General features: G+C 40.1%; 2 protein-coding genes across 12 annotated transcripts in view; one reads left to right on the forward strand and one right to left on the reverse strand.

Moving 5' to 3' along the window:
• aatkb (apoptosis-associated tyrosine kinase b) overlaps positions 1 to 7,895 on the forward strand; it is a 54,803-nt gene extending 46,908 nt beyond the window's left edge. For both annotated transcript variants that reach the window (XM_055042529.1, XM_055042530.1), the window contains 4 exons: positions 82 to 3,538; positions 3,888 to 4,017; positions 4,110 to 4,307; positions 4,773 to 7,895. In XM_055042529.1, coding sequence (XP_054898504.1) covers positions 82 to 3,538; positions 3,888 to 4,017; positions 4,110 to 4,307; positions 4,773 to 4,801 — 3,814 coding nt within the window. In that variant the 3' untranslated portion in view covers positions 4,802 to 7,895. The remainder of the gene's footprint in view (positions 1 to 81; positions 3,539 to 3,887; positions 4,018 to 4,109; positions 4,308 to 4,772) is intronic.
• A 3,892-nt stretch (positions 7,896 to 11,787) lies between these two features.
• Positions 11,788 to 22,494, reverse strand: part of LOC129367884 (brain-specific angiogenesis inhibitor 1-associated protein 2-like) — a 53,662-nt gene continuing 42,955 nt past the window's right edge. For 4 of the 10 annotated variants that reach the window (XM_055042548.1, XM_055042545.1, XM_055042547.1 and 1 more), the window contains 6 exons: positions 21,494 to 21,680; positions 20,279 to 20,480; positions 20,092 to 20,172; positions 19,763 to 19,928; positions 18,374 to 18,411; positions 11,788 to 12,018 (listed from right to left, as the gene is read on the reverse strand). In XM_055042548.1, coding sequence (XP_054898523.1) covers positions 11,880 to 12,018; positions 18,374 to 18,411; positions 19,763 to 19,928; positions 20,092 to 20,172; positions 20,279 to 20,480; positions 21,494 to 21,680 — 813 coding nt within the window. In that variant the 3' untranslated portion in view covers positions 11,788 to 11,879. Of the gene's footprint in view, positions 12,019 to 12,412; positions 12,459 to 13,005; positions 17,306 to 18,373; positions 18,412 to 19,762; positions 19,929 to 20,091; positions 20,173 to 20,278; positions 20,481 to 21,493; positions 21,681 to 22,494 lie in introns of those variants that run through there. The other 6 variants (XM_055042554.1, XM_055042551.1, XM_055042552.1 and 3 more) reach the window with 6 other exon arrangements.

Below are 22,494 nucleotides of genomic sequence, written 5' to 3' on the forward strand. Positions count from 1 at the left end.
GCTCAGATTATCACATTTGTTTTTAGTCATTTTTACCGGTTAACTTTGAACACTTACCCTTCTCATATTTGGGCTCCTCAGGTATGAAGTGATGCAGTTCTGCTGGCTCCAACCTGACCAGAGACCCAATGCAGAGGAAGTCCACCTGTTGCTCAGCTATCTGTGTGCAAAAGGGGCCAGTGAAGCCGAAGAGGACTTTGAGAGGCGCTGGAACTCGCTGCGTCCCAACGCTGGATTCAACGGTCATCACAACGCGTCAACGATATCTGGAGACCAACCCTCCTTAACCTCCTCTTCCTTCCCTTTACTGGAGCAGTTTTCATCTGGTGATGGCTACCATTCAGAGTCTGGAGATGACATACTGACAGTGACAGAGACCAGCCACGGCCTGAACTTTGAGTACAAGTGGGAGCAAGCCAGAGCAGATCCATCCTACATATCCCAAGAGTCCTCAAGTACTTGTGCTCAGGCCAACCATCATTGTCCAGAAGTGTTTTATCCACCAGGTGGCATTGTTGGAGGATGTCCCATGGAGGGCCTAAGCCACGGAGTTTCTCCTACTTACTATCAACCAAAACACTTGCATCCTCCCAGTGTGCTCCCTGTCCTCAGTGCCCATAGTCCCTCAGTAAGCAGTGAATATTACATCCGCATTGAGGAGCCTGTGAACTGTAACATGGATCCAGATTACAACATGTGCTCCTACAGCCCAGACTACCAGGGCAGCAGCGGGAGCTTCCTGACTGGCAGTGCAGACTCTGGTGAATGCATGGCCTGCCCATCACAGACCAAAACAATGGGTCCTTACTGGTCTGCTGACATCCATAAATCTGATCTGTATGACTCCAATGATTCAAGTCCAGCCATCTCTTTGACAATGGAGCCTCTTTTAGGTCAGGTTTCAAACAGCAGCCCCCTTCGACCATGGGAGTCAAGTCACTATGTGTCCTATAAAGACAGAGATGGGGGCTACTACTATGAGCACTCCCCTCCTTTAGAAATGGATCCCTATCTGATTGGAAGTGAGCATTCCAGTGAGCATCTCCAAGAAAGCTGGGGGTCAAGAAGCCTTCGTCAGGCTTTAGGAGAACTGGAGAACCCTTTAGGTATATCCCCATCTGTGACCAGTCCACCTGAACAGGCCTATAGAGAGACATACCTGGACACCAGCCAGACCTCTCTCTTAGGGAAGAACATGACAGGGGGCTACTATGACATGATGGGCTCTTTAAGGAAGACCATGCCTAGCCACACAAGACACAATAGCCACTCAGTCAGTATCAACATGAAGACCGGAGGCGCGCTCTTCATTGGACACAGAGACAGCGACACAGAAGAAGAAGAGGAGGACATATTTCTCGAGAGACACACCTGCAATACGTGGCCTTCGAAACACAGGCACAGCAGCGGAGGACACCACAGGCGGGCGAGCCACAGCTGCAGACAGGACTCTTACACCGACTTCAACTACACCATGCCAAGCACAGACATTGAAGACACCTGGCCGGACCAGCACAGCCTGGCTTTTCACTCGCTGCCCAAACCCATTAACTACTTAGAGCCACACCAGGCCAAAGATAACAGTGCCTGCCTCAGCCTGAGTAAACATCACACTATGGTGCCCCCAGACAACTGCAATCCCTACATCTACCTGTGCCATGAAGGGGACACTCAGGTGCCACCATCTGGAGAGTGCTGCCACACCCATTTTGTTGATCCACTCACTGGTTTGTTAGTGAGAAACAACGACTACTGTCATAGCTACAGCAACTACATCACAGACAAGACTACTGATATTCTCAGCAGTGAGGAGATGATCAATCTATCACCGGCTCCAGGGGGTCCAATTGTTTCCAAACACACTTTAATGAAGGCTGATGACTGTGAAGAGCACTATATTAATCCTTCATCTGAAGAAACGCCACTTACAGAGAAGCGAGAGGAAGTAATCAAAGAAAATCAGACCATGCAAAAACCACCAGAACCTAGAAAAGAAGAGGTAACTCTGACGATGACTAAAAACACTCCACCTCCTCCTGATAACAGGCATGTGATGGTTTCCAACACAGATCCCCAGTCGGAGCTGAGCCACACAGCCGACAGCGGCGTGGACCAGGCCGGCTCCACCGTAAGTCTCATTGACATCCTCGACTGCAGCGACGAAGAAGACATAACAGACGACATCACTGATGTGACTTCAGGCATCTTTGCCGACGAGGGCAATGAGCTGAATGTATCTCCTGCTTTCAAATCTTTGCAGAAGCAGGTAGGAACTCCTGATTCCATGGACTCAATGGATCTGCCATCTGCTGCTGGATCTTGTGAAGGTCTCAGTCCTGCTTCTTCCCACCCTTCTAGCTCACCTAAAGCCATGGACAGCGGATATGATACAGAGAATAATGAGAGTCCAGAGTTTGTCCTGAAAGAGTCCCACGACACCCGATCACAACCTCAGGGAAAGCCTACCCTGGATACCAGTATAGAGGAAGTTGAGGAGAACCATGAAGAAGAGGACACAGCAGAGGTTCAACCATCATTGGGTCAAGGTTCAATTTTGGAAAGCTCACAGACAGAAGACCACATTCTCTTACCACTGAGTGATAAGACTCCGTACAGAGACTCTGCCTACTTTTCAGATTATGAGAATGAAAAGCAAAGTCGAGATGAGGAGAGGGAAGTCCACCAGAAAGAAATGGATCATCGCAGTGATGGAGAGCAACAGCATGTCGGAGGAAAAAAGGCAGAGAAAAGAAAAAGTGGAGAGGAGGAAGAACTAAAAGATGGCGTCGTGAACAAAGATTTAAAACTCGAAGTGGACCACGATCCAAAAGACAGAACAGAATCTCTTCCTCCAGGGACAAGCCTGACAGAGAATGAGGAACCTTCGGATTCTGCATTCAAAGCAGAGGTGATAATGGAAGAATGGCTTTCCCATGAAGAGAGTTCAGGCTTGGGGGACTGGGCAGCTGAGGTGGTGGGGGCCATGGAGGAAGCGCTTGGTGCCCTCAATGGAGACTCTGCTTCCGGCTTTAAGGAAGAAAAGGACATGGAGGACAAAACAGACTCTGTCGAGGCTGGCAAAGTCGAGGAAATGCCAATGAAATCAAATCACAAAAGGCCATCAGGAGAAATCCTGCACGTCTTACCCAAAGACGAGGTAGCGCTGCAGCACACGGCGAACAGCAGGAGGTTCTCTTCTTCCTCACCGGTCTCTCCATCCAGTCCACAACCTCCACTTCCTGCGACGGAGGGCCGATCGCCTCCCGTTGACGGCGAGGAGGCCGACGAGCAGGACGCCGACACTGATGACAGCGACGAGTCGGATGAGGAGCTGCAAAGTTACAGCGTGCAGGAGGAGGAGGAGAGTGAGGAAGAGTGCCACCCCGTGCCCATAGTGGTGAGCGACAACAGCGAGGCTCACAAGCTGCGGAGCCTCCTCAAGGTGCCGAGCCTGGCTGCAGAGAATCTGGAGGAGGACCAGAAGAAGAAGAAGACGGTTTCTTTCTTTGATGACGTCACCGTCTATCTGTTCGATCAGGTGAGAAGTGGAAATGGGATATTCAACTTCCCGAGGGTTTTTGTGGTTGATTTCCAATTCCCTGTTTTTATAAAGTTTTGACCAAAATGTATTTGAGCACCGAAGCTAATGCTAAAACCCTGGTAGTGCATGGCAGACAATTTTTGGATAATTTTTGGTGTCAATTGGGTCAAATCTAGCTGAAACGTCATCCGATTCCCTCCGATTTCTCAGTGCATGTAAAGCTAAAATGTAGGACATTTACTCAAGGTTGCTTCTTTGTGGGGACTAAGCTTTTTCACAGCATGGTTGGTTTTCTGTATTCAGCCTGCTTCCTTTAAGTAATCATTTCCAAATATTACCTCACCAGGAGAGTCCAACTAAGGAGCTGGTTGAGCACGGCTTCCCATTAGCATCCGAGGGTTCGAGCTCTGGCAGAAAATCCCAGGAAAGACCTAATATCTCAGATGATTCCTTAGATGGGAACATCTTGGAGGAGAGTGAGTGTGTTTATTGTTTTTGTGTTTATTTGTCCTTAGAAATAAAGTTTTTATTAGATAAAAGCAAAGCTCTCCTCACCGTTTTCTCTCAGGCGCAGGGTTTGAGTGGGAGGACGATTTTCCCCTCCTGCCTCTGCCTACATCCTCGACAGCAGCCGACTCTCCTCCACCTGTCGCCAAGGCGCCGGAGCCCAAACCGGCCGTCCAGTTGTCCCGGTTCACCGTCTCCCCATCGGTGTCTCGGTTCTCCATCACTCACATCTCTGACTCCGATATGGACTCGGCAGGAGGTTGGTCGCTTCACCACCTGCATGCAACTCCACTCTCTTTATGGCAGAATCATGACTGAATGCTGAAGGTCACGGAAGCAGAAACGAAGCTAAGTTTTGTTTCGGACAATTGCACAAAATTTGAAAAAAGGAAAAAAAAGCAGTGACAGTCATGGATTGTGCTGTAAGACTGAAATATGAAGTTGAAGACAGAGGTGAGAATAGTCTGGATTTCTTTAATTTACAATTATATAATCTTATTTCTTTGTACACTAGTTACAGATAATCTTATGAGGTATAATAACACTAACTTTGAAAAATTTCTCACCAGGGAGTCCCTATTTTCCACAAAGAAGGACAGTCAACTTCAGCTTTATCTGACTCTACATCACCAAGAACAGATCCTTTTAACCTTCTGTGAAACTCAAAGCAAACATAAAATGTTTAAATGTAAAATTCAGTTTCTGTTTCTGTCTTTCTTTGTAGGAAGCGGTGAAGATGCAGATAAGGAATGAAAAGCGGTGGATCTTTACTGCCTCTGTGACGACAGCTGGACCTATTTTAGCATGACTTCAGATTTTTTTTAATTATTATCATCATTATTATTATTATTATTGTAATGCCAGGTTTTCCAAACACAAGACAGTGCCTCTTACCGCCTGCAGACACTTCAGATATAAAGCCCTCTTACCAACATGTGACACCGTCCTGAGTGTTGTTTAGAATACTGAAAAGACAACAAATGTTACATTTTGTGAAGGACATATGAACGATGAACTTATTAAGGAGCCCTGTATATTTTTGGATCAAAGGCATCTTGGACGACAAAAGGACACATTTGCCACCTTTTAAATTTTTTTTCATTCATAACAATGTGGAGCCGATATTCACAGAAACAGAACGAAAACGAAACTGCTGCCTGATTGTTGCCGAGTAAAATCACATCCACTTTGTGGCTTTTCAACAACGGACGAGCACCTCGAACAAGACTGAGCAGCTTAAGACTTTCTACTTTTTGGCAAATGTTTTACTTGTACTAATAAACATCACGAATGCCTGAGGCATCACCTGTAATATAATGTCAATATTTGGTTTCATTCAGAGAGAACTGACGCTGTTGTGTGAAAGGAAACGACGCTGTCTGGTTTTAGACTACTATGAACTAGTGTATGAGACTTTTCTGTTTTACAAATAGAACATCCTCGCCACCAAACCGACTCCAGGACGCCCAAAAGCTGGAAGTGAGAAATAACTGAATTACTTTTCTTTAGCAGTTCACAGTTTAAAAAGAATAAAAGCCACTAAGAATGATTCAGGACAAAGAGAAACAGACACTAGTTATATGTAACAGCTGAACACTTGAAGGTTCTTCATCACATTGATGCAAAGATCTTGTAATTCCAGAAGCTCTAATGTTCACTGGTCCACAGTCCAGGTTGGTGCAGCAGCACCAAGCAGCTCTGTGGCGATGCGTTTCTGGAACGTTACGATTCACTACGTCAGGAACGAAACCTTCAGCTTTACGGCTGTGAAAGCAAAGGCAGCGCCAGAGTTACAACTATTTCACTGGGATCAACTTTAAAAAGATCGTTTTGATTTCCCTAGATCACATCTCTCATCTTAAAACGTCAAATCACCTCAGAATTTGACGTTTTAATAAGCCATCCATCCATCTTTAATCACTCGATCATTGACCTCCACAGCTTTTTCTTTTTGCTCATCTACATGAACTTTAAGACGTTTCCTAACGAAGCTGAGAGTTTTGACGTCCAGACAGTCTTTGATTTGCACTAGTGGGACAAATCCCGAATGATCCCAGAAAGCTTTCTTCCTTCTACCTGGATGAGGTAGAAGGAGGGCCCACAAAACTTGACATCACCTGGACCCTCCAGAGCCCAAAGAGACCATCTGATGTATCCAACAAATGGGCATTGTTATTAACATGTAACTTTGGGTAAACGTGATAAAGCCCCATGAGTTACACTTTACTCAAAGGGCTGTGCATAAGACCAATATGACACTGTCATGAACATGAAGGAGTCTTCATGAATGTTTAGAACTGAAGTGTCATTTGGTAAATGACACTTTTAATGAAAAGGTGCACTAAAAGTTGCATTTAAAGTTAATCAAAAGTGTCAACTTTGCATCATCCAGTAAGTAATGAAACTTTTAATGCAAAATTCCATTAAAACTTGCATGAAAACTCAATTAAAAATGTCAACTTTGCATCATCCAGTAAGTAATGAAACTTTTAATGCAAAATTCCATTAAAACTTGCATGAAAACTCAATTAAAAATGTCAACTTTGCATTTAAAGTGCCATTATCTATTGAACAACACTTTATGACAACAGTCATAGGCATTTATGAAGACGCCTCATGACAGATGTTGTCATGTTTATGACAGTGTCATGTCAGTCTAATGCAAACCCCTTCAAATAAAGGGTTTCCGAACCGACTAATGCAGATACAACACATGCAGTCTTTTTTTTTGTTTTCTCAAATGATTGCATTTCAAAAACATAGTGACACTAAAAAAAAGCTTCTGTAATATTTTCTCTTGTCAGCAGATTGGCGACTATGTTCACAAAACTTGACATCACCAAGAAGAAAATGCATCCATTGATGTTTTTGCAAAGGTCTTAAGTATTTTTTCTGTATTTTAAAATCTAGTAAAAATAAAATAATGGTTTAAATGACGTATTATTTTCTATAGCAGACAGTGCTGGTCCATTGACTGAATAATCACAGAGCCTAACTGGGTTGGACTTCTGCAATAAAGGCTGAAACACAGAGGAGAGAGAGATTGATGTTCCTGCAGTTAATTGAATATCCACAGTTGACGCGCTCTGTTTTAAACATCCAGTGTTTGCTCTAAGTCACTGGTTTGTAGGAGTGATAAAGTAATTTATTATTACTGTAACCTGCTGATCTTAGGCTACAGTTTTGTTTTCTGACTCTGGGCTTAGCAGAACTGTGGAAACGCTCTATATTTAAAACCCAAGCCATACTGTTTTTGGGTTGGACTCATGGATTATAGCGGTTTAGTCTGATTTATTGTCTCAGCTGATCATGAACTGCGACAATGCTGTGATTTTTGTGTTGAATATACAAAAAAAAAAACACACAAATGAGAAGAGACCCCGGTGCGTTCTCAGAGCCATTACAATACAGGTTTCTGCTTTTAAACCAACATGTAGTGTCTTCTATGTGTTTGCCTTGCAGGGCTTTGATATTCTCTAACACTTTAGCATAGAAACATCTTGATGGCTGTCTATAATATTTTTGTATTGAGAGAAAAATACTTTTGAGTATCGATGAGCTAGTGAAGCAGGGGAACGGACGAAATAAAGGAATATCTTTATGTTTAATGTTGCCAAAGACATGTGTTGTGTTTCAGGGTCAAGTACAACTTGGTGTTGTTTTTACCCCAAAGCAAAGACCGAGGTAAGGAACAAGATGGCAGCTTTGGTCTGAACCGATTGTAGAAATGTGCAGAAGGACTGGGATGCAGTCTGTAATATGTGACCCCCCCCCCTCCACTCTGACCTGTTCAAACCATTACTTTCTGTACTTTCTATTAGATATAAATAAACTCTGGTTTACACAGCTTAAGGCTTCTGTTGACTTTTTCACAAGTGTTATTTGAGTAAAGACTAATCTGTGATTCCAGGGAGTTTTAAAGCGCGTTTAGAAAGACCAAAGCGCAAATGATACAATGTTCAAACACAAAATACATACAAAATGCACTCAATCTCAGCCTACGTCTTGGTATTTACAGTATTAAGTTCACTGCAAGACAAAAAGAAAGAGACCAATCAAATTTGGCTAGTTTGAAAGGCGTTTTCTGTAAAAAGATTACGGCCACATGGTTTAGGTTTGTTTCATTTGAACAAGAAGCCTCAAGGAACAAAGTCATCTGAATAGAGAAGAGAAAACTAGAGTCTGGAGAAAATCACACACACCAAACCAGCACAAATATTTTATAATAACCGTCGAGCACAGAGGTGAAAGGCAGATCATTTGGGCTTGTTTTTAAAGCCAGATGAGCTTTCCACCATTAAAGCCTCTTTATGTCAGAATTCTTGAGTCAGATGTGAGAAACTGTGGGAATAGTCAAAGCCCAGAAATCCACCTGAATAAAATGCCAGGGCACTGAGCAGATGGAGATCTGTATACTTTAATGAGCAGAAGCAGCGTGGCAAAGAATGAGCAAATCAAAGTTCCTGCACAGTAATGAGATGGACCACCGAGTTTTCGCTGCTTCTGCATTTTAGCTTAGATTTTGTAAGACAAATAACAGTAATCTATGCAAATAAAGTCTAAGGTACATTTTCCCCCCTTTGAACCCTCAAACTTAAACCCACTAAAATTTGAACAAGATGTTCTGTTTATGGCAGCAGTAGAAAGATAAAGGCGTATAAAATTTCTTACTTTTGGTGTCATTATTCCGAAAAGAAAAACAAACAACAAACTGCGAAGATTTGATTTATTCTTGTGCATTAAATTGGAAAACAGACATTGCGTTTACAATTAATTCACAAATATTTGCAAAAATAAAATTTACTCTGAAGTAGCCATCATTTACACCGAGGCTTTAACAATGAGCAATTGATAAATACAGAAGTATTTATCGGTGTGATTAATTTAAAAACAAAAACAGGTAAACAAACTGGCAGCGTCTGCATTTCCTAAAAAAATAATCTAAACATCGAGCATCGTTCACATTTTATTAAGTTTTATAGATGAAGCTGAAATTTAAGTATGATGTGGAGTCAAATACATTTTATTTTAATAATCATCTGAAAGTCCACTTATCTATATGTATATATTAATGTGCATTTAGTAATATTTGTGTTATATTAGTAATACAATTCATATACACAAGTCACATATTTAGTACGACTTAAAGGTTTTTCATCTTTTGCTACACTAAAGTAATACTTTCAGTGGCTGATTTATTTAAAATCTCTTATTTTTACTCTTCACACATTCTGTTAGTTTAATAATTAATTTGAGATATTTGCCATTCTTCTAGCAACTTGCAGAAAAACTGTTATTATGCTGGATTTTTTTAGCTTTTTCTGTCACAAGCCACATTAAGCTTCTCCGTTTCTGCACATGCGGGCAGCAGGACCTGTCACCACGAGAAACGAACTCGAATGGAAAACATTTCATAAAGCTTCATGTCAGTTTGTGGTTTTTTTTTTAGCTTTCAATGGCGAAAAAAAAAACATCTCATTTTGATTTTTGCTTTTTAGGATTTGGGATAAGAACATATGATTTTGGTGACAGGTAAATCATTTTTATATGCAATATATACTGTACATTAGCCCAGGTTTGCACATTTATTCTAACCAAAGAATTCAATGGCAGCAAATATGACACCATTTGGCACGACACGTTCAACTACTAGAGGTCACATATTTTTCTAATACAAGTACAGAGCAACATACTGACACACACAGGGGCTAATTTGGGTCAATACTGTCTAACACATTTATCTAGGTACATTTTCAGTGTTCACAAAAAAAAAATAAAACTATTCAACCCCAACCTGAAATGACATGATTTGAAGACCAACTGTGAAACCACTCAAAAAACTGCAATATTCTAGTGTTTGTTTTCCTGCTAATTTCTGTTATTAAATAAGTTACCACATGGATTACTGACAAAAAGAGCCTCACCAGTTGTTTATGTCGGCGATAGTAAGACAGTTTAAGTATATTTTTATTTTTAATTACCAATTTCAGTAAAGCTGAACACACAGACCACAGCTGACGTACAAAAAATAAAAATAAAATGAAGCTTTACATTATTTTGAAAGTCAACTTGAATATCAAATCAGATTGGACAGCTTTTTTAATAAAAAAACAAAAAAGTCTGTAATATCTCTATGTGGAAAAAAATTATTCCAAACCATTTTTCTCAATATAGACCCATAATAATCTGTTTTAACTTTTGTTTGTTCAAATACGGTCATAATTGCATTAAAAAAAAGGTCAAATATCCAGAATACAAAGTAAGTTCAGTAGGATCTATCAACAAGTCACTGTGCGGTGAGTTGGTCTAAAGAGTTTAAGCTGAGAAGTGAATGTGAAAGAAAATAGTTAAGCTTCTTCTTACAAAACATTTCTGATAAAAAAGATTAGAAGAGAGTAGAGAATATTATGGTACCGTTAATAGTAAATCTGAAGGAAAGTCAGTGAGCAAGCCTGTCTAGGTCATCTGATAACAGCTGACAGAACAACAGATGATTGTTTTTGTTAAGCTCCAAAAAAACAAAACAAAATTACATTCATAAATTTTATCATAAAAAAAAAAGACTGACCTGAACCTCATCCATTTGCGTTAAGGTTCTCCATGGGTTGTAAATGCGGTTGAATCAGTTTTCTTGGCAAAAGCACTGACGTATAAAAATCTAGAAAGTATTTTTAGAGCAACATATGCTGCTTTCAGAACCACATCTTCTCAAGGGACATTGATGCATTTTAACCAAGAGAATAGAAAACACTCCACAGGTTCAGCACCAGGTCCAGACCCGACCCCAGCAGAGAATAGTGGACAATACCAAGGTCATAATTGGGTCAACTACCTTTTATACCACAAGATATGTTTGCAGAAAGAATGGGACCAAACATATGAAACCCTTCATGGTTTCACTCTGATCAAATACCAGAAAATTAGAAAGAAAAAAAACAAACAAAAAAACACTGAAGTATCTTGTTTTTTTTTTTTTTTGTTTGTTTGTTTGTTTTATTTTTTTTTTTTAAAGTCGCTGTTAAAATCTGGTTTCAACAGTAAACAAGAAATAGCCGTCCGGGCATAAAGAATGAAAACAAATAATTTGAACAGGTCAAAGCTTTCAGAAACCAAAGATCAGAAATCGGCCATAAATATCTAAACATACGGGTTTGCTGAACTGAAGACGTTTTACTCACTTAACCATGTTAAACAGACTTTTGCAACCGTTTGTTTAAATCATCGATTTGCTCTTTCATCGTCTTAGAGCAGGGGCGGAAAATCCTGGTTCTCAAGGGCCGACCGGTGACCAGCAACTCTTAAATGTCTCCCTGGTACAACACTCTTGAATCCAACAGCTGAATCACCTCCTAGGGAAGGTGATTCTCCAGAGTCCTGCTAATGACCTCATTATTTGTCTCATGTGTGTTGAAGTAGAGACGCATTGAAAAGTTGCAGGAGATTCTAGGCCTGGAGTTGCCCACCCCTGTGTTAGTGGTTCAGGAAGTGGCAGTGCTTTAGCGGCAACAACAGATGGCGCTGCTGCTCTGGGTGACGCAAGGAAAAAAAGGTAAAACATCTTGAAAATGGCATGAAAGCCCTTTTTGTTCTGAATAATTGGCTACATCTACAAACAAGTATATAAGAAGCTCAAATTTTAGTCTATCAAACATTCTTCGTGTCCATTTTTACCTAAAGACTCTACAAACAGAAGGAGTCAAAAGTTTGTCTGGATCATAGAACATCAATTGAACATCAACCGTTTCCATCACATGATCTCAGCTCTGGTTTTTCTGCTAATGTAACCTTTTTTTGAGCACATCGTTGAAAAGCCAAATAATTGTGCTGCAGCTCAGGGGCTCTCTGTGGCCGTGGAGGTTTCCAAGGAGTGGTAGTGAGCTTCATCAAGGTGCTTCTCTTCAGCTTCATCTTCATCAGGAAGCAGGGGTTTAGCTGGAGCCTCCACAGTCGGCTCGCTGGGCGGATCTCTCCTGGGCGCAGAGAGAGAGAAAGGAACAAACATCAGAAACATCAAATAATGCAAAACACACAAAAGACAACAAAAGAGCTGGAGCATCTGCTTTCATAAAAACACCACAGGCATAAATAAAACTGCTCCGATGAGTCATGCAGAGACAACAATACAGAAAAGGCCGAGCATGCTGCTGTAACAACACCACGCATTTCCAGGACAAGCGCCGCAACCCATAATCAGCTCAGAACGCCAGCGTTTACATCACAGAAACAAAGAGCAAACAAACAAGCAGTGATGGAAATAAACCCAAAGCCACAGCACAACTCAAAATAAATCAATCAATCAATCAGCGTGATAGAAAGACAAACAGGAAAAGTGGTGCAGAAGATCCAAATTTTACTTTCACTTACGAGGAGTTATTTGGTCGTTCAAAATCGGGCGTAACCGGGCCGCATGCTGCAAGCAAAAACAGTCCTCATGTGTCAAACTCAAAGGAGAATCAGGTTGGGTTTTTTTTTTCATTTATTGCATCTTTTACACTTCGTGTTTGCATTTATCTTCTGTTAATCCAAGCCTCACAACAGACTGATCCAACACTCACTAAAGCTCCAAACCCAAAGAAAACCTGATACCTTCAAACCAACAGAAACTATTGTTTCAACTTGAAATATTAAAATGTTAGGACTTTCAGACACTAATTATATGATTCTGACATTTTCTGCAAATGATACACTTAACATTAAAAAAATAAATGTTGAAAAAAAAATCTTACAGAATATAAACTTGGAGGAAAATTGTAATGTTCATTTACTTTAGTTTTATATATACTTTGGTTAATTAAATTGCCCATGAAAATATTTTCACACCTGAAGCTCATAATATATATAGGTATATATACATATATATACACAAACATGTATAGCAATCTATCTATTTTTATAGTTATTTAATAAAAAAATATATTTTTATATTTAGAATATAGAGTAAGAAATAATTTTTGCTTGCTTGGTGAATTGTTTATGTAAGCCTAAGACATTAGTGAGCATGTGCAGCTGTGGCTTTACAGTAAATAATTAAAATTTCAATATAGATAGCTGAAGATGTTGAAGGCACAACTCAATGTGTGAAATGAGGGGAAAAAAAGCTAAAATCAAGTTTATATGTTCTACATGTTTTATGAGATGTTGGTTTCATGCACTGCTGTGCTGGTTTGATCAAAGTACCTTTACCAGTTAATATCAAGTCTACAATATTATACATGGAGGGCCACAAGTTTCCATACAGAGGAGAATGTAAAGTGCATATTTCTTTTGTTTTTCAGATACCCAGTAAGATGCGCTTGACAAAAGAGCAACGAATTGAAATCATACTGATGGTTGCACGAAACTTTAACAGAAAACACGGAACGAGCATCTCACACACACACACAAACACACACACAAACACCCACACACTGTGGCAAAACTTATTTCCAAGTTTGAGAAAACTTGAAATGTTGCAGATCAACCACAAAGTGGTCCAAGACGTGCATTGATTACACAGAGTCTCACATAAATAAAAACAGTCGTCCAATATAAAATGTTTATTTTTCCTATGTATGGAAACTTATGGCCCACCTTGTGTTTTACTTATATAGATTTAGAAAATGAATTCTTAAATATCCTCTGTGATTCAGAGATTTGACTGATTCTGGTGGCAACTTGTGGGAAAACTAAGCTTACCCACTGATAGTAGTATTCTAGGAATTTTCACCAACTGATAAAACATCATCCAATGATTAAGACAAACCCACACACCAACACCGACACACAGCTGAGCGGTACCTTAGCGAGCAGCAGGAGGAGCAGGCCGGTGGGTGGCTGGCAGGCCAGGGTGCGCGGGATGCAAATGTTAGCACACACACACGCCGAACATGCAACACGGCTGCAGGGGGGCACGGCTGGTCTCTAGTCACTGGTTAATGGTTTGAGGATGAACACCAGTAAATTAATTTATTACTGAAGTGAGGCAGAAGGCTGAAAAAATAAAGTTCTGCGGGGTAGAAACTAAACCTCTGAGCCAGCTGTTATGGTAGCAAGTTGTTTTTTGGGAAGAAAAAAAAAAGAACCAGAAGCAAGAGGAATGTCCATATGAAGAAATTTATTTGATAATTTTTGTATAGTAGAAATTCAAACATTTGAGGTCATCAATCTTTATACTTCTTGCTGCCTCAACGCATGCATATTTCAGAAATCCTCTGTACAAAATGTTTTCATCCTTTCGCACCTGGACTCTTCAGTCGGTGCACACACGCCAGTGCAGTGCAATCTGCAGTCGTAGCTTTGATTATTTTAGTGGAGAAAGAAGAAAAACTGGCAGCTTCCTGTCATCTACTCTCGTCTTTGTCTAAACGCATCAAAACAGATCAAGAAACGGCAGAAAGCAGGTTGGCAAAGTTGAGGGAGGACATTTGGGACAAAGCTTCTACTGCACGGTGCAAAAAGATAATAAAATAAGTTTTAAAAAAAAATCTGAACCAAGATCTGATGCAGATCCAAATTAATGTTTCACTTGCTTGAAAAACATTTCATCATCTCAAGTGATGTAATTTTTTTTCAGAGCAGTAATCTTTTAATTTCGCAATCTTCATCTCTATACAGATGTTAAAACTTTAATAAATTTCAGAAGTCAGCAGTTTCCTGATGACCGACACCAGAAGGGACAGCCGGTGAGACGGGGACTAACAAAACCTGGCAGAGCAGACGCCACTCGTCTTAAAATGTGACGCTTTTTGACTCACGGAGGATTTAGAGTGAAAGCCGAACATGACGGATAAACACAGGAAATCAAACATAATGTGAAAATTATGTTTGATTGAGTGACAGCTTCCCAATCAGCCGTCACTCAGTTTTCAGTCGTTGTGTGCACTGATTTGATCTTTCTGTGGATCCATTAGAATCCAAATGTCACCTGCATATTTCTTCAACAATATTACATTTAAAAGTTTCCATTAAACTATATAATCCACAGTATAGGCACCATGTATAAATATGCAAAAACAAAAATGTTGAGTTTTGTACATTTCTTCATCATAAGCTGTAAAATCTCTGCACGTCTAGAGTTGTTGTCTGATGTTTTCTATGAAATTAAAAGTCTTATGAATAATTTCTGCTCATCCATTGTGACAGAGTTCAAAAGTGTTCATACATCTTGAACTTTTCACATTATGTCACATTAAACACACATTTCAATTTATTTAATTGAGATTTTAAGTGGCAGACCAAGACATAGTAAAGAATTATTGTGGAAAAAAATTATATTTCTAAATTTAATTAAATTTTCAGTTTTCTGCCACTTCATTCATTTAGTGATGTCCTATCTTGTGTTGGTTAATCACATAAAATACAAAGAAAACATATTAAAACTGTTTCTCCACAATGAAAAGCATCTAAAGAATCAATGAATAATTCAAGAGGATTTTTAAAGTGATTTAAAAACTGTATTATATGGACCACCAGATGATTAGGACAGTAGATCGGAGTCTATAGGCGGAATGATTTTCTACAACATGTGTGAGCCACAGTGTTTCATGCGGTCCTCCAGAGTGACGCATGAACAGAACCTTGAAGATAACCGTCGTATGCTTAAAAATTATTTTATCACTCAATCAAAGCCGTTTTTATCTGTATGCTGCCAAATTACATCAATCAGTCCCACCAGTTTTTTGTGATTGTGGAAATTCACACAAAGTCAACGGATCCCAGCATTTTTTCATTTTTGATGCTAATCCATAATTGAGAGTTTATTACAAATCTTCTGAAAAAAAAAGGGGGGGGGGGTAGAAATCATTGGCTTAAAGTGATGCCAATTCCCACCTGTAGGTGGCAGTATTCCATGTTTTTACTACACTTGGTGAATCAGTGATGATATTGGAAAAATGCTTGCAATCATTTCTAAGTTAGCTCCACAAAACAGATTTAGATTGCCAAAAAAAAAGAAGAAAACTAAATAAAATTCTGGAGGTACCTTTCAATGAAAAGGTGTCATTTAATATTAGGAGGTATGCAGTCACAGCCATTTATTACTATTTTAACAGTTTGTTAATGAGTTTTATTAATACATTCTGGCACAACAGGCTCTTTGAGAATGTCAATGCTCTCGAAATTAGTTTGATGCCCAACCAGTTTCCCAACTAGTGGCCAATGATATGGAAAGCTATAGATGTGCTGGAATGACAGCAGCATGTTGCGATTTAAAAGTCATGTTTGTTGGTTAATGAAGGAGGAATGATGGGAACTAAATCGCCTCACCTGCATCTTTGCAGGTGATACAAAGAAAGTCATTTAAAGTGGTAGCGTGACAATGTATGTTCATTTAATCTAAATTACGCATCGGCTTGTGAATGGGAATTATCGCCCACTTCTTTTGTTTGTTTTTTTGACTTCAGAAAATGCAAAAGTAAAATAAAAAGAAAACCATTTTTAAATGTCATCGTCGCTGCTTGTTCAGATTACTTGATGATAAAGCAGAGAAATGGCTCAGCAGGACTCTAAAGCATGGACAGAAGCACCAGTGTTGGAGCACAATGTCCAAGTTCACAGACTGATACCGAGACGGTTCCATTTTGTTTTCATACACAAAGTCACAAACAGAGATTATTAGTTTCATAAAGTGCGTTTTTCTTTTCTTTTTTTTCTTCCATGAACAGATAATAAGATATTGCGTGACAAGCACTTTTTGTATGTACAGTAAACATTCAGTTTTCTTGGTTAAAACATTTACATGACCTCTCGTGTCAGAGGAATACAAAACTTCACAGCATGAAAAGGCAGAAATAATTCAATACTGAAAAATCCAGTAAAATTAAAAACTATTATGTTTTTACAGTATGAAAATCCTCTTTGGGATCAACCGCCTTCTTTTACATTTCCTTCACGCCGTCATTCCGATGGAGAGCACTGACATTAGTGGAAATAGGGCAGGGAAGTTTCATCCCCTCAGTTATACAAAAGTACATGTTCATGCATGAAAGGCGAGAAAAAAGGCCCATTTTTCTCAGAGGGAACGTCCGACACGTGGATTGGAAATATTTACGGCACAAAGTCTGTTCTGGTTTGGTCGTGAGGTCAGACAGACGACTCGGACGATGGCGACGGAGGAAGAGAAGAAAGGAGGGTGACGGACACACCCGCGTCTCTTCCTCGGACTCGAGAGGAGTTTATTGCCGCAAGCAGGAGGCAGGAAAAGAGGGTGAGGGGGAAGAGGAAGGAGCCTGTCCTATCACATCGTCTCACACTGTGGAAATCAATTTGACCTCTGAGGAACTGTGGACAGAAAGAGGAAGAGGATTCCAGGTGGGCTGACTGGGAAAGAAACAGCAGCAGCAAAACCAGCAGGACACACAAGGCTGAAATCTGCGAGTTTGTCTTGACCTGAGCCTGAATGTTCACTAAGCCAAAGAGCTACAGCAGCACGTTGGGGGTGAGTGGAGCCAGGAAATAAAGCAAGAAAAGCAGCATGGTGGCTGTGAGGCGATGGAGGAGTCGGGATGCGAATGGGTTCAGAAAATGAATGAACCAAAGACGGTGAAATGAACTTCAACAGAAACAAACACACATCAAACTGAAGACTTCAAACTATTAAACTTCTATAACTGGTCATGCCTAAAATTTTTACCTTTATTGGAAATTTATCAATTGTCACATAAAAGAAGCTCTTATTTTGAAAAAGTGCATTGAACTCTGTCAAAGCAGTCCAGTTCATCTGATTTGAAATGAATCGGCTCATTCTTTCCGACGTTCCAACCTGCAGCCAGTCAGATCAGAGCATGGATCCAGACCTCAGTGTAATACAGGATGTCTGCAGATTTAACCAACTCAAGTTTCAGACCTGTTTCTTCACAGAAATGTATGAAATTTGTTCATCCAACTGGCAACAAATTAACACTTTTCCATGCTAAATTAGCTGGTTAGAAAGCTATGTCGGCGGTTTTAGCAGTAGCTTAAACCGCCGAGTCAGAGAACGCACTGACGATGTTAGAGTGCGACTCAAACTAAATACACAGAATACACAAGATTTAATAGTCTTAGACTACATTTAAGACCTTCCTTTAACACATTAAAGGCTAACTTTCTCTTTTTAAAATGAATTTAAGAGGTTTTAAGGATGAGTGGACATCCTGTGACAGACAGTCAACATGACAAGATCTCCTTTATGGTTTCATGGCAAACAAATGTTGACAGAAAAGGATGGAAACACAGAAAAACTAAAAGATTAAACCAAATCAAAAGTGTGCTGCACCAATTGTCCCAACCCCTCAGCCATGTCTGAAGAGCTAATACTCTTTGGTTCCCCTCCCACTGACTGAACAGGACTACTAGAGCGGTTCTTACCTGGTGGGGAAGCGGGGCTCGTACTCTTCAGCTCCCTGCTGCAGACAAAAAGCAGAGAGAAAATTAGTTACAGTTTATTCTGCAACGACGTGTATTTACTTCCGAGAGCTTGAGGACTGTTGCAATAATCACAACAGTCAGCAGCAAAGTTGTTTGTTGTTTTATATAGTCTTTCAATTTTCAGATTAAAACTGAATGTTCACAGCTTGGGGGAATGTTTTAGAAACTGAACATGTTTTTAACTTCCACACTTTTCTCACCATCCTGTCTAAACCACACTCATTTTTATTTATGGGTAGCAACGTAAATAGGGACGAATATGTCGCAATTTTTAGGCTTATTTATCAAAGAATTAGAAAACGATATACAGTATACATTTCTGTGCTCTTCCACAATAATGCATAACTTTGTGTTGATCCATCTTAATAAAGTTTGTGATTGCTTTATGATAAAATCTTAAAAAGTTCAAGCGGTGTGAAAACTTCTACAGGTCAAAGATCTGTACATCCAGTCTGGCATTGCCTTTGTTACAATTCAGCATAAAAAAAATAGAAGAATTAAAAACTATGAAAGACAAAATATTTTAAAATAAATAAATGAACACACAAACCCAGAATTGTGACATGAGTCATCAACTTAAAGGCCTGATAAGTGAAAGAGTTTGAGAAGCAGAGATTTTCTGAGTAGACGGCGACTAAATGACAATCCTCGGCGGCGGAGAGGCAGAAAGAGCAGTTTAAGTTGTTACATGACGGCAGTGCAATTAAGCGTCGCCCACATGTTGTGTTCTAGGTGAGGCGTAGGAGGGGATCTGGGCTGATGCAGAGGGGTTCACCGTTTCATAAGACTCTTCCTGCCTTAAGATGAATTCTTATCCGTCTCACAGGTGTTTTCTCTGAATTTTCTCTTTCTGCGCTGCGTCACATCCTGCCACCAGGCACAGCCCATTCCTGCAGTAATGTAAGCTAGCGCCGCACACCATTGTTCTTGCTAATTAGTTTTAGTCTAGTTGCTAGTGCAAATATTGCAGCATGCTTGAATACAAGCAAAACTAACATAGAAGCAACTTTTCATCCACATAGAGCAGCTTGTTAAAAACTTCTCAATATTGATGGAAAAAGTACTAGATCCACTTATAACTTATGATGTTTTTTGAGGGAAATTACTTTTTCATCTATATTAAGAAATTATTGACTTAAACAAGCTCCAGGTCTTGCTGAAATGTTGTAAGTCTGTTTTGTCTTATTTTAAGTCTAATGAGTTGTTTGCACTTTAAACAAGAGACCAAAAATATTTGGAAAGCTGTTGTGTTTTTGCAGTGCGGCATCTCTGTGATGGCTCAGGTCGTGTTTTGTGGGTTTATGTGCTGACGTTCTGCAGCATCTGTACCTGCGGGAAGCCTGGCACTGCGACGCTGTAGGGACGCTGTTGCCTGTGCAACGTGGCTGTGCTTTGTGCAGACATTCGAGTGCGAGTGCCGTAATCGGGGCCGGGCAGAGGCATGTCCTCTCTCTCCAGAAGGTTCCCTGTGCTGCTGCTTTTCCCGTGGTGGAGGCTGGAGACACAAGAGAGCATGGAAAGTTAAAAACTGGAACCATGTTGTTCCTGTATCCCATCTGGGCCAGTTAGTGGAGAGAGCACATCTGTAAGAATGGAACTGGGAGTTGTTCAAACATCTGGAATTTACAAATATTAGAGACACAGTTAACTTCACGTACTTGTGAACTCGAAGCTGCCTCATGGTGTCGCCGTTGCTCTCAGAGACCAGCCGAGTGTAGGAGAAAGGAAACCAGCCCCGCCTGGTGGAGAAGAGACAGCAGGTCAACAAACATTCATTCCTTTTCAATTTCTGAACCGTAGAGTAGAAACAGAAACATCACATGTTCTATCCCATACTACACTCACATCCTCGTCTTCTCGTTCTCGCCGTAGTGCCAGCCGTCTCGCGCCTCAGGCACCAGCAGGGTGATGACGTCGCCCTCGGCGAAGCTCAGCAGCGTGCTGTTGTCTCCGGCGGCGTGGGAGAAGACGGCCTGGACTCGAGTTCTGCCGTTCTTTTCCAGACCTGCGGCCATGGAGCTGGAGCGGGGCAGCGTGCGAGTCTCCACTGGAGGAAAAAAACAACAACAACACAAAGATTTTAGTCTTGGAGTCGTGAAACATGGAAAGAGAGCCGGAATAAATTCAGAGGAGGCGTTACTGTCCTCTGTTATATTGTACAGCGATTCAAGCAGAACAACAGTTTTATGCAAGTCACCCATTTTAAATATCACATGTTCTATTCCCACTTGTTTTAGTCTGTTATTAAACCAGCTATGATAAGAATAAGCTGAGTCTTATCCTAAAATATTGCCCATAGGGCTGCAACTAACAATCATTTAAGTTATTAATTAATGAGATTTTAAAAATGGCACATTCTTCATATTTTCACTTAAGACCTTTTATGCAATAGGAACACATTAAAAGATTAAAATAAAGCAGTAATTCAATTACTTTTCTAAATAAGAAAATATGCATTTTGTTTTGTATTTAGTAAATGCAACAGTGCAGCGTTTCTTTAGTGACATTTGAAAATCTCAGCCATTTCTGCTCGACTTAGTGTCAATGCAGAGCTGATCTGTTCATAATCTTTTGGAAGAACTGAAATTTCATTCTGTATTATTTAAGACAAAACATATTTTTTTCTTAAATTCAAATGTATATATTTTCATACAGCTTAATTATTGTCTGTTTTTATTTTAGCAAATTGCCCGTTTTCAAGAGTCTGCACACTCCAGTAAATGATTAATCGATTACTCAATTAGTTGATTATTTCAATACTTCCTCATAATTAATACGATTAATTGTTTCAGCCCTGATTACTGGTCTCTCCTGCTGATTTAGTGAACCGTTGTGTTGTTGCAGCTTCATGCTGAGCACGGTTTGCACTCAAAGGATTAATAAAGTAATCGGAGTCTTAACTCAATTCTCAGCCGAGTTAATCAACGGAGGACGCAAAATAAAACTGCATCCGCAAACCCAGCAACGAAAAGGATTTCGGTAGACGTCTTTACCATGGAGACTTGTTATTTTTCATGCTTCTACTAAACCTTTGAAGAAAGGAGAGGTGTGTGTCCTTACATTGGGGGGTCTTGCTCTTTGTGGGGGCGGCCTTGCGCACAGGCAGGGTGTTGGAGTAGACCTCTGCTCCGTGCCGCTGAGGCTGCGGGGAGGCTTTGCCCTGCGCCACCTTGCTCTCCATCCACTGCTGGTAGTCCTCTCCACCTGCTGCTCCGTTCATCGCCGGCATCGCTGCGTCCATCAGCCGCTGCGAGACAGCGAGCCGTTGAGACGATTAAAACCCGCTCCTGCACATCTACATTAGTTGCATAACTTCCTGCAGCTCATTAGAGATAATGAAGGTGTCGAGTGGCTGTTGGTCAGAAACGCTTCATTAATTAAAATTGTTTATGTACAGAGTTAAAAGCAAACATCTGTGAAAGAGTTTCAAGGCATTATTATTACATAATAATGTAACATAGGTGTATATGCACCGTTTGTTAATTAGGTTTCAAACAAAACCACAATATGGATGTATTATTTGTCCAGGAGAAGAGAGCTAGCTTAATGATGTCACAAATTTAAACAGCAACAAGCCTGTGACTGATTCAATAAAATTTTATTTATACTTTGGATCTCAAAGCAGCACTTCACTTACAACCCCTCAAATACTTAAAGCATTTTTAAAGTCTTATTTGGAGTAATTTAATCATGTTTTACCATGATGAAATGCTACCCTAATTTAGTCGTGTGTACAGTAAAGTTTACTCATGCAAAAAGGTTCTGTCAAAGAAATTACACGAGTGACAAAATAATAATAATAATAATATATGTAGATAACACAACTGCAAAATAACAAATTCAGACAAAAAGAGACATTTTTGCATATCAATGCCTTTCAATATAAAACATTTAAAACAAAAACTGCAGGTGGGTGTCTGGTAAATCTTTGGTTAAAACAAGTTTGTTAATTATTCACTGTGTGGATTTTCAATTGTGTTCATTATTCACAATTATTCACTCCTCACACTGGTTAAAGTGTCCAGAAATGTTCCTGAAGAGTGGCGATACGTCAGAATAAA

This window comes from Poeciliopsis prolifica, unplaced genomic scaffold (genome assembly GCF_027474105.1).
Source record: "Poeciliopsis prolifica strain line A6 unplaced genomic scaffold, Auburn_PproV2 SCAFFOLD018, whole genome shotgun sequence".
Lineage (NCBI taxonomy): Eukaryota > Metazoa > Chordata > Actinopteri > Cyprinodontiformes > Poeciliidae > Poeciliopsis > Poeciliopsis prolifica.